This window comes from Hesperophylax consimilis, chromosome 28 (genome assembly GCF_061612785.1).
Source record: "Hesperophylax consimilis isolate HC1 chromosome 28, BYU_Hcon_1.0, whole genome shotgun sequence".
Classification (NCBI taxonomy): domain Eukaryota; kingdom Metazoa; phylum Arthropoda; class Insecta; order Trichoptera; family Limnephilidae; genus Hesperophylax; species Hesperophylax consimilis.
The window spans coordinates 4,224,191-4,240,601 of NC_142863.1; the positions used below are offsets into that span (position 1 = coordinate 4,224,191).

Below are 16,411 nucleotides of genomic sequence, written 5' to 3' on the forward strand. Positions count from 1 at the left end.
GGGTGGACTTTTATTTCTCTAGATACTGATGGGACTAAAAATTGACCGTTTAATCAAAAAAACTAGGGGCCTTTGGGGAACCTGGGGGGAGTGGAGAGGAGAGTTGAGGCCACCTCATGGGGCCTTCAAGGAAACCAAACAAAGACCGCTACATAATATGCAGGAAAAAAATTCAAGATAATGAAGTAAAATGGAATTTAACACAATATTGCTCCTATATAACTATCTAAATAAATAATTGTAATTGTAATGATAATAATTATCTTCCTGATTATGTTGTCCTCAGAGTGAATGCGGCCGAGATTACTCGGTGTGTGGAGAAGCTAGTACCGGAGCTACTGACCAGAGCGGGGGATCCAGCTCCTCGCGTTCACTCACTCGCCATGCACACCCTGCTGAGCATGGCAGACTGTCCACCTGTCAGGTAACCAACCTAACCTGACCCAATCAAGCCTGATTAATGCTTCCACAAGCTAAGTGACAACCAGACCAAATAGCATTACATTATCGAAAATTAATAGACTTAATTGTTAGATATCGCAGCACAATCAAAAAATCATTTATTCCAAGCTGTTCTGAGGAAACCGCATACGGTAGATAATGAAAAAGTTTTACCTTACAATAAAACTTATATTATGTACTTAGCTTTATTTAAAACCTATAAAGTGAGATAAACATTACCATTTTGCAGCCAAATCGACGTTTCTTACCAAGTTCGTGTGTAATTCTTAGTTTAAATCTCCCGCCAATGTCACCTGCTAGTTCCTAATGCATCCTTCAGGCGGCGCCAGTAGTGGGGACGCCATCAATGATGCTATAATTTCGTGTTTCATTAGATCTCATCAGGCAGCCCTTGCCTAGGTTTTAAATAAAGCTAAGTACATAATATAAGTTTTATTGTAAGGTAAAACTTTTTCATTATGTAGCATAGGCTTTATTTAAAACCTATAAAGTGAGATATTGTTTGTTATCGCCTGGTGACATTATGCTAATGTGAATCAAATATAATATTTAAATTTATTTGCTAAAAAGAAAATAGGGGCAAGATTTCCAGAAATCAGCTAACCAGTTACAGAGGTTGAAAAAGGTCAGCAACAGATGGGTCGGTGTTGACTCGGCCAGCCGATTCTGCAATTTCCCTTCTATAGAACCTGGCAAAGGTATTGGGACTTCTCCAGTTACCACGTGACAGTATATCGTCCAGCTTATAATTCTGCAGCCAGTTCAGAGATGCCACTGCTGAACGGATGCTGCCAGGTGGATCCTCTACACCAGCATCCCTGAGGACTGTCCTAATCCAACCTGCAATTACTGCCCTGGAAGCCGCTTTCACTGTCCCACAAGTTGTAATAAATAGGCTAGGTAGTATCGCCTGCGCTCTCCGTTCCTTTGACAGTTCTATGACCTTTTCCGTCCAATAGACAGGGTCTATGTTCCTAGACTCCGAGCGAGCCAGTCTCCACCCTGATTGTTGCCAGTCTGCCGAATCTGTCTTGCCACCAAACACTGGCCAAATGGAGATGCCTTCACTGTCCACTGACAATCTTTCAGCTGTGCAATGGAGCAATGTGAGATCGTGGACTCGGCGCCCTGATGCCAAAAGCAGGATGGTGGCTGCTCTCCTTGATGCTTCAAAGAGAGTAATATGTTGAGGCAAATTCTTCTCCAGCCATGATGATACAACCCTCGGGTCCCAAATGGGGGGTTTTGAAGGCCTTAATCTAGCTAAAGATATCCCTTTTAATATCTTCTTCACTATCGGATTGGAGCTCAGCTCTCTATTGTCTTCGGGAGAGCCTAAGGTACACACCACTGACTTGTGAACTAAAATGGTACTCAGCGATAGCTTTTCTCTGATGTGTAGATCGGCTAGGAACCTGGCTAAGTCTTCAGCTTTGGGACGCGTGGCATCGAGCTGATTCTCTGACGCCCAGCGCTGCCACCTCCGCCATGCCGGAGCATAAGTGCGAAGGGTGGAACTTCTCCACCCGGATCTAAGAAGTTCCTTCTGCTGACTTGACCATCTTGTTAGGTTTTTGTCCCACCCCCACAAAGCCAAATCTCCAGAGTGAAGGACTCTACTTGAGGAGGGGGGTTGTTGGTCCTGGTGTCTATCAGTGCTTCTCCTAGATTGTGAATCGTAAGAGGTGGACCCAAGGCCCGACACTTCAGATCCGCTCTCCAAAATGCCCTTTCCCAACGAGGAGCCACTACCAGGTATAATCCCCTTGCCCTGTTCAGGTGGCAAAGAACCCTCGGCATGAGGCACGGGGGAGGGAAGATCCAAGCCAGCTGATAGTCCCAGTCCCTGCTCCAAGCATTGTGGTAGTCTGCCTTGTCGTCCTGAAAATCAAGAGAAACATACCTTTGAACCACATGCGCTGTCCTAGAGCCAAATAGGTCTATCTCGGGTCGTCCCCATTTTCTGAATGCTACCTCTGTGAAAGAGGGTAGCAGGTGCCATTCGGGTACAGCACGATGACGAGATAGACAGTCCGCTACTTCATTGAAACGACCGGGTAAGTATTGTGCTGTCATGGAGACACAGTGTTTATCCAAAACATCTAGCACTAGTCGAGTACAGCTCAGGAGTTGAGTTGACCTGGTACCACCCTCCTTGCGGAGATAAGATACGACAGACCTGTTATCCGACTGGATCAGAAGACCCGAGCCAGATAGCTCAAGCGCGTGAGGAGACAAGGCAGCCAACACGGCGAGCATCTCCTTTACATTGGAGTGAAGATTCAGCTGGTCATCAGCCCACACACCGCTGAGAAGCTTTTCGTCCAGCTGGGCACCCCAACCCTGATCAGAGGCATCGGTTGTCAAGTAATGCTCAAACAGCGGCAGATGTATAGGTGACGTCAGGGTGAGCGATCGAACCCACCATCTCAATTCCCGAGCGGTAGCTGCCGGAATTGGTGATGACTCCCAAGGGTGGTAGTGTCTGAGTCCTAAGCACCCTTTCTGTATGTGCCGGCTGTTGAGCCTGCCTCTTGGAACTGCAAAACTAGCAAAGTTTAAAGAGCCCAAGAGGCTGCGCCCCTTATCTAGTGACCACCTACCCGTCTGAATAAAACCCTTTAACAAATAAGATAGGGCTGAAACCTTGTTCTGAGGGAGAGACTTTTCATTAGTTAGAGTATTCCAGCTGATGCCAAGAAATTGAACTTGTTGTGATGGTTCTAATATTGACTTATCAAATTGTATATGCCATCCCAAGCCTTGCAAAAACTCCACCATTTCAATAGACTGGTGTTTTAAAGTAGGCAGGCATTGGTTTACTAATAAAAAATCATCCAGATACACTAGAATTCTCATCCCTCTCTTCCGCAGTTCCTGCGCTACCCAGTTAGTGAAGGTTGCGAATGCCTTAGGTGCGGTGGCCAAGCCAAAGGGGAGGGATGTCATCTGCAAGAGTTCATTCCTATAGATAAGTCTAAGGAAACATCTATGCTGCTCACTCACAGGTACATGAAAGTAAGCATGTGTGAGGTCCACTTTAACCATCCAGTCATTCGGTTGTAGAAAAGTAGGAACTCGATAAACGTTTACCAGACGAAATTTACTGACAGTCAGAAAATTGTTTAAATACTTTAAGTTAAAGACCGGCCTCTTTGAGCCATCTGATTTGGGGACCAGAAACATGTTAGAAATAAATGAGGGAGTGGCAGGTGCCGACTCTAAAACCTTAAGGGCTTTGAGTTTTTCTATTTGTTCTGTCATTGCCACAGAAGTCTTAGTGGCGAAAGGGGAGTTAAATAAATCAATATTATTATTTAGTGGAGGTTTTGATGAAAATGGAATTCGGTAGCCATCTAACATCTTAAGGATGATAGTAGGGGCACCAAGGTTCCTCCACCTACCTGCGAATGAGCGCAACTGACCCCCTTGAAAAGAGGGCCCGCTGTTAAAACCTCTTACGGTCTGGCTTCCCTGCTCTTTCCTTGGGCCGGAACCTACCTCGGGGAGGGAAAGCTTTAGCGGCCCTACGGGCTGGTTCTGGACCTCGACTCTCAGGGTGCTCCCTTCTCGCGATGGTTCTCCCCTGCTGTACTCTAGGACGAAAGGGCTGCGAGTTCTGCACAGTCACAGGTTTAACGGGAGGAGCTGGTCGCGACGTGCTAGGCTGAGGAGCGAGGCACTTCTTCACTCCCCCCAACTTATCCAGCTGGGCCGACAGGAGGTTCGGGTCAAAGAGATATTCCGATGTGGGCGGAATCTTCCGTAAGGCATCTCGGACGTATCCGTCACTGATGCCTCGCAATGCCCCCTCTCGTCGATACTCAATGTGGCTAGCCCGTTTTCCGCAGACCATCTGCATGATGTCTTTGGACACCTTCTGGGACTCAGACCCCGCCGCGAAGAGAGACTGCACCTTCTCGAAAAGAGTGGAAGTGCTCAGCTTCGTGCCCGGTTCCGCACTCCAGTTGACCAGCTCCTGCAAGGAGGCCTTCAGGAGATCAGCCTGCAGGGAAAGAGCATTGGTCAGGGAGCCGCAGAAGGAGTCCGTTGACGTACTGGCCGATTCCTCCTGACCTAGGCGCTTCAATTCAGGGTTTAATGCCAACATTGAGAAGAGAGGGGTTGCGGCATACGACTTCTGGATCTCGAGGTAGCGGACATTGTTCCAGTTGGCCGTCCCCAGATGCTGAAGGAGCTCCACTTTTCTCACCCTCCCTGGGTCGGCCGATGGTATCTTCGGCTGCTTTAGGTCAGTTGTCCACTCCCCGAGATCCAAGTCGCGAGACGGCTTATTCGGATGGATGAGTCCCATTCCCAAATCTCCTGCCAATTCCTCCCGAAGCGACGCAGGGGTGTCCAGGGAGATGCTGTCCTCGTCATCGTCATCGTCATCCAAGGCGCCACGGACGGGAGCCTCCGAACGCTTCTCTAGCAGCAGACGCAACATTTCCTGCATCTGGGACATCTGCTGTGTTAACAGGTCAATTCGAGGGTCGGCGGGAGCTAATTCACAAACCCTCTGCCTCTTGGCCTTGTCTTCCGCGCAGACCCTTGAACGCTTGCCCCGCGTGTCCGTGTGGATCACCTTCATGACTTCCGCCCTCGAAAATTCGGCTTCCCCGCTCTCGGAACGTTCGGAATCCGACATAATCAAGAAAACACAAAGAAACCACAAAAAACACTAAACAAAAACACACGAAACTCTAATAAATCGCAATTTTACGGATTTCGAACAGTCACACTGTTAATAACCTCGAAAAAATGTAAATTTTGCGCAAATACTGAAAAACAGGTTATTTTAAGGTATTTGATGTTTGTAAACAAACCAAACGTGTTTGACCTTCGCAAAATAAATGCTAATGAAACACGAAATTATAGCATCATTGATGGCGTCCCCACTACTGGCGCCGCCTGAAGGATGCATTAGGAACTAGCAGGTGACATTGGCGGGAGATTTAAACTAACGGTAGATAATATACTATTTTTATTAATATATAAACACATTATTTGGTAAGATAAGTAGTATAAATTTAAAAAACAATTATTCTACAAAAAACAAATAAAAATAGAATCAAATCACACCAAGAGTTAAGACAACAATACTAAATCAAATCTTATTGATTGATATGCTCAATGTTCTTTGACTGATTGTCACCTTTGACATCGATCAGCACCATTTTGAATAGTTTAATAATTGAAGGATCACCGTTAACCACCGATTTTCGACCACTCATTGTTTGGTGAATTTTTGATGATTGTTTTGCTTGATGACTGAATCAATAGCTTTTTTTACATTAGCTCCACGCAGGAGGCCCTGAGGAAAATAATTCCCCTCAGGGCCTGTGTGATCTTTAGGGATGCTGTGCGGAGATATTTGTAGAAAAGGAAGGATGGGAAGTTCTGGGAAGGAAAAAGGTACAGGTAAGGTCGGTAGGAATTTAGGAGTCAGTGAATCCATTCCTCCCAATGCGGTGCAACGCGATGTTGCTAGAGAGTCCTGTTGGAGAGGTCAAAAGGTCTTTCTCAGCCAGTCTCTCCCACGCATCCGCCGCCAAGACCCGGATAAACCTGACCCCATAAACCCGGGCACCCCTGCTAAAAGTCACTAAAAGTAGCGAACCCCTTGGGGGTGATCTATGGCAGAGGTGTTGGTTATCCAATAAATGGTTCCCGTGACGGTGGTACAGATACCAGCCTCCCAAATTGAAAGCTGATCATAAAAGCCAACATAAAATTTGACAAACTGCTGTCAGATCGAGAATCGACAGCTAATGGAGACTGTTGAAATGTCATAAAATTCAAAATGGTGCTGATCGTCGATTTGTGACAATGTGACAGTTAGTTGTACAACTGGTTCTAAGAAATGATTTGATTGTGTCTGTATTTTAGGAGCCTGAATATAATTCCGCTGCACCTGGTGCGCCCCCTAACAGCCGGCACCGCCCCCCGCCTTGCGCTGTCCAGACTCCTCATGGTGGAGCAGCTACTACTCAACCACGGCATTGACAAGCACAGGTGAATCAACATTAAAAAATACATCATCATGAGTGTGTACAACCCGTGGTAGAATTTGGCCTCGCTCTCCACTGGTGTGGTCCTTAACCAATCACCCCGAGGCATTCCTCAGTCCTTCCCATCCAATCTTTAAAAATATTTTGTCTGTTATTGTCTGTTGCCCCCTGAGCTGAACGGCTTGTTTCATCCAGTTTTTAAAAGTAAGAAGAAAATTCTCAGGTTATGAATACCTTGAATATAAGAATAACAATGTGGGGTTGATGGAGAACTTAGCTAACAGAGGAACGAATAAAAATTAAAAAATTCTTCAAATATGCTTAGGAATCGCCGGTTAAAGTTTATCAGGTACATGCTGTCACACTCTGTATACCTTTTCAAATACAGAATTGTTTTTGACAATGTCCAAACTGCTAATGATACTAGAACCAAAGGACATAATCTCTTATCCCTTTCGCTAAAAGAATTTTTGGCTAAAGAAATTTTAGATACTTTCGAACAAAGCTATACAATGCCCTACCACTGCCCGTTAGGCAGAGCACAAATTAATCTAAATATAAATTAGACACCAAGTCTTGGATCATCAGCCAAGACAGATCAAACATCAAAGATTTTATCAAAACCTGTTTTTTTTCCTTCATATAACCCGGGCCCGCATTAATACATCCCTTCTTACAGCCCTTACCTTAACCCGTCCCACAATACTGTTCAACTGGGTGGCAACATAGTTCCCCTGTATTCACACTGTACAGACAGGGGCGCTCCTGTGAGGTGTCACTAAGTATTATTTCCAATGGTATAATGCTGATTGTCTTCTACAGGGTTTTCCAATAAGAGGTGTTATTTTGATATTCAAAGATACTATCGAGAGATGATTAATGATTTTTTACAGTCGGAATTGGATGGTATTGAACTGGACAGCGTTTACTTTCAACAAGACGGCGCTACGTGCCACACAAGCAACGAAACCATTGATCTTTTACGGGAAAAGTTTCCGGACCTTGTTATCTCTCGAAGAAGTGATCACAATTGGCCACTGGGATCTTGTGATTTAACACCTTGCGACTTCTTCCTTTTGGGACACGTGAAAAAGAAGGTCTACACCAACAGCCCAGCGTCGATTCAAGACCTCAAAGATGGAATTCGTGAGGCTATCGAGGACATAAAGCAGTCACGCAGCGATTTGGTTACGTAAAATTTCATGAAAAGGATATGGTCCTGTAGGCGTGGTCGTGGTGGTCATTTGACTGATGTTATTTTTCACTATTAACGGCATACCTTCCTCTTTATAATGAAATAAACATTCAATCATTTTTATTAACAAATGGAATTTTTCTTTGAATATCAAAATAACACCTCTTATTGGAAAACCTGTATTTGAAATGTAATATTTTTTAGTTATTTTTGTTGTAAATTGCTTATGTTATTTATAAAATGCACCTGCTCTCAACATAGCTAAAGACACAGCAAGTGACCAATGTAATGTAATTAATAAAATTGAATAAATGATTGTGATCAGCAGAAAAGCACAACAAACTGTTGTGTTATTATGCTTGTCAACTGAATTTGATAGATAGCTAAAATGGTCGTATAATGGGAACCTTTCAAATGTAAAAAATACAAAATGGTGCTGATTGGCTGAGGCCTTAATACTTTTCGTTGAAAGAAACTTATTAGTCTGTAATATTCCAGTGGGCTCCGAGCTCGTTGCGTGGCAGAGCTGGGTGCTGGGGGCCTCACGCACGGGCAGGGGGCTGTGCGCCGCGCGGCGGAGCGCCTGCTGCTGGCCGCATACCGCAAGGCGCCCCGCCTCGTGAGGGCGCAGCTCCCGCCAGACGATCCCGTCACCAGGCGGAATCTCATCTACAGGCACCTGTTTGAAGGTTTCGACAGGGTCGATCAGAAGGTGGCGCTTTTTATTAGATAAAACGGTTAATTACAAAACAGAATACTGAAGAAAAACAACATCAAACTTAACCTAACCTATTCTTCCATGTTCTGTTTTGTCATGAATCGACATTGTGAATCAATTCACTTTAAGTGGTGAATCGCTTGAATCATTGCTTTTTTAATGTGAAACCGCACAAGAGTCCCAACTTCTCCCAAACGTCTGGAGCCCGTGAGACTATAGTATCTCTAATTGATTTTGTCAGGCTGAATGTAGCGGAGAGGGGAAGGAGACGGGGAAGAGGAAGGTGGGAAAGAACCTGGCTATTCATATCTGATCACCAAACACGGCCAAAGCCATTTCAAGCAACAATTAAATTCTGAATGGTGGTCTTACACCAGGGCGATACTGAGAGTATATTCCTCTCTGGAATGTGCCGAAAATATATTAATAATATTATGTTAAATGATTAATTTGTGAAATAATTAATCAAATAAAATTAAAATTGCTGTGAATTAGATGAATTATTAAAATGAATCAATTCCCATTGACGTGGTGAATTGAATGAATCAATTCACTAGACATAATTAATTGAATGAAATAACTCATCTACAAAAGTTTATTCTTTGTTATGTTATCATAGAAACAAGAGGAGTTGATGGGAATCAGTCAGAGCGAAGATTGCCCCCCTGATCGATCCCGCAAATACCAAGAAGACATGACGAAGATGGCCGATTCGATGAAAATGTCCCAGATATCCAACATGAGCTCCTCGCAGATGAGCGGCTCAATGATGAACTCTTCAATGATGAGCTCTTCCATCATGAGCGGCTCGCAGATGAGTGACTCATTGCTGAGTAGCTCTATGATGAACAGTTCCATGATGAAATCTTCCCTGATGAATTCTTCCCAGATGAGCAATTCTCAGATGAGCATGTCCGGTTCGATGTCTGGATCCATTTACCAGCCAAAAAGCAGCATGAAAAGACCAACGAAGAAACCAGGAACTCCTGCAGTTGGATTCAATGGTGTTAAAAACGATACGGAATACCCAGGTAAGAACTTCCAGAACATGTCATCGATGCTACTAATACATATAAACCTATTTAAATCTCAATTGAATTCTTATTTGGAGAGAAGAAATGATTAACTTATTAAAAAAATTTAAAACAACTTAATTACTGATAAACTTATTGTGAAATCAGATATGAACACTTCAGCTGAATGCTGCTTGCTCGTTAAATAATAATAATTTTTTGGAACACAGATGACATAACTGAATATGGTGTTTGTTTTACCGGCATTAAAGTGGAAGATGCTTCAATCAATTATGCAGCAATAATGAGCCCTTCAGAACTGGTGCACAATTGTCCCGATTGGGAGACATGCCAAATGCAAGGCCTGTTTGTAAATAGTTTACATTTAACTGAACCCACTCTTGTGTACATAGGTTTTAGGATCCAGGCTCACTCTCTTTAAAGATATCATCCACACAGCATCCCCAAAGATGAGATAGACCTCCTGTGCGGAGAATAAAATAAATATTTTCAATGTATTTGTTTATTTCTAGGTTATAACAAACTGAGGCTCGACAGCGCTGTGAGCCCAAAGCATCAGCCTAAAGTCAACCGAACACCCCAAAACCCTCGGAATTACGTTCTAGAGAAGAACTGGCAGAACAGCATCATGCAGAACGGCAACTACTGTCCCCAGGCCGACAATTCTACCGGCAAAATACCGCAGGACATACAGGAAACTAAATACCGCCAGTACCAGACCACGCAGCAGCAAGACTATCCAAGAAACGCACCAAAGAATGATAAACGGTTCGAATCCAAGATGAACGGAGACTCCAAACATTTGATGAACGGCTCGATGACGAATCTAACAAACGGACATTCAACCAAAATAGTAGCAAGAAACCTACATTCGAGCATTGTATTTGATAACAGGACAAGCTACAGCGACGGTGAAAACACTGCAGCCGTTGAGAACGATATCAAGAAGATGCAAATTGAAGATGATCAAAGCGTTTCAGAGGTTACGAGCAATTGTTCGAGGGCTAACCCTAAAGGCAGCCCGGTTGGAAGTCTCAAGAGGAATAAAAACGCTCGTAATGTGATCTACAGGAGCAAATCCGGCCCAAACGTGTCCACCTGTTATATGGATGATAATTACGACAGTTTCGACGATAGTCAGATGGAGATAGAGACGTTTGAGTACTCCAAGGAGGACGGTGGTAGAAGCAGTCAGGCCAATAGTCGCAGTGGGTCAAGCACTCCAAAGGCTTGTGAAATGTGAGTTACCTAACCTTTATAACATAGTTTTATTGCATACTTTATTAATTGTGTTGTCAGACTGTTCGTTGAAAGCTTTTAGTTTAGAAAGTTGTCACTGTATGTTTGAACAGTTGGGTGGAGCAGTAGGTTTTCGAAACTGAATTGCAGGATCTTTCGCATACAAAGGAAAATGATAATTAATGTCTTGACCTAATAAACAGAATCGGACGAGCCGTGACTTGTGTCTGAAATCGACTCACAAGACCAAGTAGTTATATGCAAATAGTGAACTTTTTTACTAAATCAGACTTACCTTACTTTTAACTGCACATTTTGGTGAGAATCAATATTACGGCACTGAGGAATCACTCGGTTCATTACTGTACAAGTGTTTGTAACAGACTGACTTTGAACATTTGTTGCAATAGTCAGCAAAGTAGGTATGTCCCAACGTACAATGTTCCCACAAGGGATAGGTATTTGGGTAATAGGTTGGATGCGGGAATGCTGGAACATAGGTTAAAAAGGGATGCTTATAGTTGCGTCAACAGTAATCATGTGACGATCAAAGCCAACTGTGTGCAGGTGCAATTAGAGCAGTTAGCTCTGGGTGACGACTTGTCCACGAGCCAAGGAGCTAAGCTGCTGATAATACCTACCACCTAGCACAGCGCCCTTGAGGTTTTTTTCCAGTGTGATCTACGCCTTATGGAATGGAGATTTTCATCTAATTGTTCACCACTGAACATGGCATTGACCTCCGTGTATTTGATTCAACCAGCTGACATTTGATAAATAGCCCTGATTTTTGTTCTCAGGAGAAATAACTGTGTGGAAGCAGAGACCTGCCCGTTCTGCCTGTGCGAGGTTGCGGACGGAGGCCTGGACACGCACTACTGGCGCAGCTGCCCCCTGCTGGGACGCTGCCCCTCCTGCCGCGCCCCCCTGCAGCTGAGGGACCTAAACAACCATGTCACAGGTTCTCTATCTCACAACATCCTGCTGTGCTTTTAATTGTCATTAACCCAAAGAAAACATTATTTAACTGATTAGGGACGCCAAATTCTAAAGTCATTACAGGTAATTACTCATGGCCCAGATGAGTCATCTTAAAGTCAGGGTCGAGCTGTTAATTTTTCACAAAAACTAGCTACACAAATATATAAAATTATCTAAATATTATTACAAGGGGTGTCACAATTTGATTCGCGCCAGGTGCCGCGTTAGCTTAAGGCCGGCCCTGTGTTCACGTCTCAGTTTTGTAAGAAGCATGTAAAAAACAACTTATTATAATTCTGCAGGAGACTGTCCCCAGAGCAACGAGTACCGCCTGTGCGGCAGATGCATGGAACCTGTTAACGTGGAGAACTTCCAGAGGCACGTTGCGGATAATGATTGCATTGGTAAGACATTGGAATGATGTACAGTAAAATTGTGGTACATAATAATAAAAAAACACTAAATTAAAAAAAGCACATGTTTGTTTACCTGTCACAGGTGACATCTATATAATGTAGATTTATAATAACACATGCAAAGTTGTGACAAAATTTCAAAGCAATCGGTGGAGATTTAAGATTTTGAACAAACAAACATTTACATGTTTATTTATATAGATTATTTAATGAGCAGCAGCATTCGGCTGAAGTGTTCATATCTGATTTCACAATAAACTTAACAGTAATTGAGTTGTTTTAAATTTAAAACAAGTTAATCCTTTCTTCTCTTCTAATGGGAATCCAATGGAGCTTTAAATTTATTAAATTAGTAGCATTGATGACATGTTATGGAAGTTTGTTCCAAGCTTCCACTACTGTATTATTAAATTAGTAGCATCAATGACATGTGGTGGAAGTTTGTTCCATGCTTCCACTACTCTATTATTAAATTAGTAGCATTGATGACATGTTATGGAAGTTTGTTCCAAGCTTCCACTACTGTATTATTAAATTAGTAGCATCAATGACATGTGGTGGAAGTTTGTTCCATGCTTCCACTACTCTATTATTAAATTAGTAGCATTGATGACATGTTATGGAAGTTTGTTCCAAGCTTCCACTACTGTATTATTAAATTAGTAGCATCAATGACATGTGGTGGAAGTTTGTTCCATGCTTCCACTACTCTATTATTAAATTAGTAGCATTGATGACATGTTATGGAAGTTTGTTCCAAGCTTCCACTACTGTATTATTAAATTAGTAGCATCAATGACATGTGGTGGAAGTTTGTTCCATGCTTCCACTACTCTATTATTAAATTAGTAGCATTGATGACATGTTATGGAAGTTTGTTCCAAGCTTCCACTACTGTATTATTAAATTAGTAGCATCAATGACATGTGGTGGAAGTTTGTTCCATGCTTCCACTACTCTATTATTAAATTAGTAGCATTGATGACATGTTATGGAAGTTTGTTCCAAGCTTCCACTACTGTATTATTAAATTAGTAGCATCAATCACATGTGGTGGAAGTTTGTTCCATGCTTCCACTACTCTATTATCTTCATTTTTAATAAATAATTAAACGTTACAGAGAGCAGTGAGGAATACTGGAAGTGCCCCCTTTGCTGCATGTCCGTGGAGGCTGATGAGGACTCCTGGCGGCTCCACCTGATGGGGGCCAGCGGGGTAGGGGGCTGCCCCATGAACCCCCGCTCCCCCCGCCCCCACTGACTCCCACCCCCGCCTACACTTCCGCCGCTGCGCTACTGGGGCATCCTACCTAGTCTACTGATCACGTGTCATTAACTTCGTCCAGACCATAGAAAATAGAAAAAAGGGGGGATATGGCATGGAATCAAAGTGGCTACGCAGTGAAAGTTATGCGTAGGTGAAAACAAAGGCGGGGTGCCGCTATGCATACATGCGAGCAGCAGTAGTATGGTTGAACAATGTTGGTGACACGGTTTAGACAGACGAGGCATGTGAGAATATAGCTGGACAAGTGCGAACCCCTAACAAGCAATAGTTGAACTTTTATGGAAAGGTCCCTATAACAGTCACAATTGATTTCTTACATTTTATTTAGCTAGTTGCGACTTTGCCTCGTACGCTATAATTTAACTAAAAATAAAAGACTGTTCCCTAGCTTCGTCCAGAAAGAAGCGGGAGAAGATAGCAGCGTGACAAGCCACTAATGAAAGCCAGCGAACTACTAATAAATCACGCCTTTTCTGCGCATGGCAAGAGATCTGTGTCTGTGTAACTTGTTTTGCTAGTGATCTATCTATAGCTGCTCGCCATCTGGATTAATAAAAAAGACATGTAATGGATAAGAAAAGAAATAAAGATTTTAAGGCTGATTAATGAATAACATTCGGAAAGGGATAATATGGTTTGGACTTGTGGCGTGTACAGCGGGTAAAAAGGTGACCAGCTGCCACTGATTGTGAGCATTTAATAATACGACTAGGAAGTAGATGAAAGAAGTCGGGGATGTTTTGGTGAGAGTCGACAGTGTATCAGGATGATGTAACATGCATGTACACCTGGAGGCGCAATGTCAAAGTGAAGCGAAGGTTGAATATGACAAGGGAAAGAAGCTGAGAAGAGAGGAATATGAATAAAGCAAGGAGTGTTTGGCGTTCTGCAGAAATAGGCACATATATGTTGATTCATTATTTTTGAGTGTTGCAACAAATCATTGATTTTTCTTTGATCTTGGAGTGGAAGTGTTCACAATTTATTTATAACAAGCTATGTTACCTTTGTTCTGTGACCAAAAATGATATCATCGTTCGGCACGCAATGCCACGAATCTGACAATCTTTTCAAAAGTGATATTTTAATGCCATCCGATTCGTAATTATGTTCTCACACAATGTTTATTCAAAGAATGTCGAATACATAGATTTGTTAAAATGATTATTTGTTGGGACAGTAATATTGTAACAAATTGTATGGTATTGCGTGCAGAACAATGACATTCAGAAAAAAAACTATATGTAATATTTTAGACATTGCAAACATTCGGAAACAGGGAAAATGTATTACAAACAGTCCTGTGCTATAAGTTTGCGCATTGTTAAAGCAAGATTTACCATTACAATTTGTCAAATTAGTTTTGCTCTTTTACGACAATCGAATTTAACAAATTAACCTTGTTTTTTTTAATAACAATTGAATTTGACAACTTGCCTTGCTTGGAGCATTTTTAAAAGGGTCTTCAGATAAAAAGAAGTCAATGGACAACTTTTTGCATTTGAATGACAGAACTTATTGTAATTACAAGTGTGTTTTTGGCACATTTTAGATTTTGTATGTCTGTAAAATAAAAGCAGTAGCTAGTTATTGTGTTGCTCATGTTTATCAAATGCATCGATATTGTGATTGTAAAAGGTTACACCTGTGTATTCAATGCTGAGGATTAACTGCTAAGCCACGGAGGTTGCCAATCTATTATTCGAGAGATATTTAGATATAGTCTAGGCCATTCGTTGCGGACGTGTTTTAACCGCTCCGGTTTGTTTGATCCTTTCAGAAGGTTTCCCTTGCTAAGAGATCGCTGAAAATTGTTCAGCATCCGTGTTTTATATAGTGCTTACCTTCTTATTTCACGAAATGTGCGTAACTTTTACCGTTTAGCCGGAATTTGCAATTATTATAGCATTTTAAACCGATTAATTTTTAAAAGTGAAGCTAGAACGAAGATTTCTCAATGCAGTCGAAGATTTTATACCTGACTCAAGTGTCAAGTGGTGTTGGGATTTACGGGACCTTTTCAACCGAGGATGTCTGCATGGAGGACAGATAAGCCATATTTTGTTTAAAGTTTTTGTCTTTGTTTTTATTTTCTGTTTTTGTTTATGTATTTTGTTACAGATGACACTCATAAACTTCACTTTGACTTTGGTTCAAGATTTTGCTTATGATAGCCTGCGATAAGCGAGCCCTAAGGGTCTGAGACAGAGGTGTGAAATCGTCGGATCACGACAATAGAAAGAATGTATTGGAGCCAGGAAGGAGTCTGAAAGGGTCGAGAGGATGCACTAGGTGGCATGAAAGGCTGGGAGGTGACTGGAGAGACTAAGGTAAACTAGGATGAGGTGATTTTGCACAGCGGTGCTGCCAAGGTCTGTTATCTATGTGAGGATATTGTGTCGGCGCTCTTTATTGGCAGCAGACACATGTCAGCGCTATATTAGCGGCGGACACATGCCTGAACGGATGACGAGCCTCGTGCTGGCACAGTTAGTGGACGGGGTAGTCTCTCTCCCTGCAGCAGCTGGTACAGTTCCTTCGCTACCTAGGACTCTTGCAGCAGAGTCTCCATCTTCTGTCTTCGTCGAGCGTCACAGCGGTGCTGCCAAGGTTTGTTGTCTATGTGAGGATGTTGTGTCAGCGCTCTTTATTGGCAGCAGATACATGTCAGCGCTATATTGGCGGCAGACACATGCCTGAACGGATGACGAACCTCGTGCTGGCACAGTTGGTCTAAATAACAAATGTAGATCCTAGGAAATAAATTGTACAGCGCCCTTGAGGTGATTTTTCACAAAAACGGCGCTATACAAATTATCCAATTATTATTATTATTATTATTATTAGTCTATATTCCTTGCAAAATCAGTGTAAAATGTTGTCCCTGTGTAGGAGGGTGTGGCGGCTGTCGATGTCGCCCGAATCCTTACAACCGCAAACAAACTCAACGAACGGAGTCGCCGGTGGCCACCCAGCAAACGCAACCTGCCGGAACATTTGGGTTACCTGCGCGCCAACTTTAAGTGCTCCTTGAATTTATTAACATTAAAAAACCAATTTATAT

General features: G+C 42.7%; 2 protein-coding genes across 3 annotated transcripts in view; one reads left to right on the top strand and one right to left on the bottom strand.

Moving 5' to 3' along the window:
• LOC149410049 (uncharacterized) overlaps positions 1–13,320 on the top strand; it is a 35,126-nt gene extending 21,806 nt beyond the window's left edge. The window contains exons 11-18 of the mRNA XM_089648927.1: positions 287–424; positions 6,355–6,480; positions 8,170–8,383; positions 9,009–9,420; positions 9,936–10,662; positions 11,463–11,623; positions 11,946–12,047; positions 13,181–13,320. Of these exons, the coding sequence (XP_089505053.1) occupies positions 287–424; positions 6,355–6,480; positions 8,170–8,383; positions 9,009–9,420; positions 9,936–10,662; positions 11,463–11,623; positions 11,946–12,047; positions 13,181–13,320 (2,020 nt within the window). The remainder of the gene's footprint in view (positions 1–286; positions 425–6,354; positions 6,481–8,169; positions 8,384–9,008; positions 9,421–9,935; positions 10,663–11,462; positions 11,624–11,945; positions 12,048–13,180) is intronic.
• On the bottom strand, positions 625–5,214 carry LOC149410050 (uncharacterized). Of its 2 annotated transcripts, XM_089648950.1 has the most exons (3): positions 3,964–5,214; positions 1,067–2,343; positions 625–814 (listed from the first exon to the last, which is right to left on the bottom strand). In XM_089648950.1, the coding sequence occupies exons 1-2, from the start codon at positions 5,111–5,113 to the stop codon at positions 1,070–1,072; spliced, it is 2,424 nt and encodes an 807-aa protein (XP_089505076.1). In that variant the 5' UTR covers positions 5,114–5,214; the 3' UTR covers positions 625–814; positions 1,067–1,069. The 2 variants fall into 2 exon arrangements, with proteins under 2 accessions (XP_089505076.1, XP_089505075.1); XM_089648949.1 differs by having other exon boundaries at positions 625–2,343.
• Positions 13,321–16,411: the final 3,091 nt, after the last annotated feature.

Coding starts and splice junctions, on each gene's coding strand:
- LOC149410050 (XM_089648950.1), bottom strand. CDS start 5,113: ATGTCGGATTCCGAACGTTCCGAGAGCGGGGAAGCCGAATTTTCGAGG. Junction 2,344..3,963: donor TAAAGCTTTCCCTCCCCGAG/GTAGGTTCCGGC, acceptor CTTGATTTTCAG/GACGACAAGGCAGACTACCA.